The 1,589-nt window shown below is 31.4% G+C and overlaps 1 protein-coding gene across 1 annotated transcript in view; it reads right to left on the bottom strand.

The window, feature by feature from the left end:
• LOC108694119 (IQ and AAA domain-containing protein 1) overlaps window positions 1-1,589 on the bottom strand; it is a 5,912-nt gene that overhangs the window by 2,224 nt on the left and 2,099 nt on the right. Inside the window, exons 4-5 of the mRNA XM_018203408.1 lie at window positions 970-1,279; window positions 135-419 (exon numbers count right to left, since the gene is read on the bottom strand). Coding sequence (XP_018058897.1) covers window positions 135-419; window positions 970-1,279 — 595 coding nt within the window. The remainder of the gene's footprint in view (window positions 1-134; window positions 420-969; window positions 1,280-1,589) is intronic.

Genomic DNA, 1,589 nt, shown 5'->3' with positions numbered 1-1,589 from the left:
GGGGGAGAGAGAGAGAGAGAGAGAGAGAGAGAGAGAGAGAGAGAGAGAGAGAGATATGTTATTTGTTGCAGTAATATATCGAAAATACAAATTAATTTAAATGAAATAAATTTAAGTGTTATATATTTAAATACCAAGTGTCGGAAGAGGATCTTTCTCTTTCATACGAAGATCGTGGTTCGCAAAAGATTTTTCACCCTTAAACTCGTTTAGCGAAATCTCACGGTGAAGCTTAATAATTCCTTGTGTGAGAAGTTCCTCGAAAAGGGACTCGGTTGTTCTGTCGGGTGTCAGGTCTTTCTCTTTTTTCCTTTTATTTTTTTTTCCACTCCTGCGAATTCGCTTCTGAGGTTTCTTCGCGCGTTTTCCTTTGAGACCTTTGTCTCTATCTAACGCAAGCTGAAGCATCTCTATATCACCTAATTGTAATATCATGTCGCGTTATTATAACAATCGTATGAATTTGTTGTGTTATCTGGATAAATATAATCTCTCAAAAATATAAATTCGCGTGCGAATTACTCTGATATCATCTGTTGCGAATTATTTTGATACCGCATCATCTATGTATAGAAGAATAATAATTTGTTACACTGACTTCCGATGTTGGCTTATTTAAAGGTATTTTTTACGTTTTTCATTTATTCATTAAAGTCTAAATTGATTTTTAAATTATTATAATCTCTCAAATATAGAAAGAACAGCATCTTTTTTATGTAATATAATTCTTTGTAATTTCTTGCAATAATTTTAGCCAGTATAGGATACGTGATTGTTACATCGGATATTGTAGAAATTTATATACAAAATAATACCGTATATAATATGTATGATGCTCACTTTTTGACAAAGGAAAAGAACATTTTAAATAAAAAAAGAAAAAGAAGTTGAATGAAAAACAACCTTATTTTATGTTGCTTTCAGCTTTTGATTTTGATTATTCTTTTTTGAGAAATATAGTTCATCTACCTCTCATTGTTTGATCCACTACTAGTCTGACTTCGTCCTCGATTTCCCTTGTTTTTTCCACTTCTATCATATTACGATAAGGCAATTGCATCTGGTTTGCGGATTCGTCTTTGTCTTTCCATACATCTTGATATTCTTGATTCGCGTGAATCAATTCCGGCAGAAAGTTAGAGGGAACAGATTTGAATCCTAGGTCTGTCTCGTCTTCTGACTGCTCCGTTTCGCTGTCTTTCTTTGATTTTGAGCGTTTCGATTTCTTTGATTCCTTCGATGATATCGCCGTGGACTTACTCACAGTACTCTCAGTTCCCTAACAAGAAAAATAAGAACAAGAAGCGCAATTAAACGCTATAGCAAAATTGCTTGAAGTCGGCCGTCAATCTTTGTAGACACAAATTTAAATGTTGATTATAAAAAAAATATTTTAGTTTGATTATAAAAAAAGATATTTTAATGCTAATTAATCGATTTGATAATCGCTTTATTACGTTTTCTTGCAATACTAATACAATTTAAACATTTATAAAAATTAATTTTTGTACATACATGCATTTTTATTAATTCTTATTGTCTATGTTTTCTTCATTATATATGTACACACACACACATATATATATATA

The sequence above is a fragment of the Atta colombica genome, unplaced genomic scaffold, assembly GCF_001594045.1.
Source record: "Atta colombica isolate Treedump-2 unplaced genomic scaffold, Acol1.0 scaffold116, whole genome shotgun sequence".
NCBI classification, from domain to species: domain Eukaryota; kingdom Metazoa; phylum Arthropoda; class Insecta; order Hymenoptera; family Formicidae; genus Atta; species Atta colombica.
Note: the sequence above shows the minus strand (reverse complement) of the source record. Positions and strands in the feature narration are given on the sequence as shown.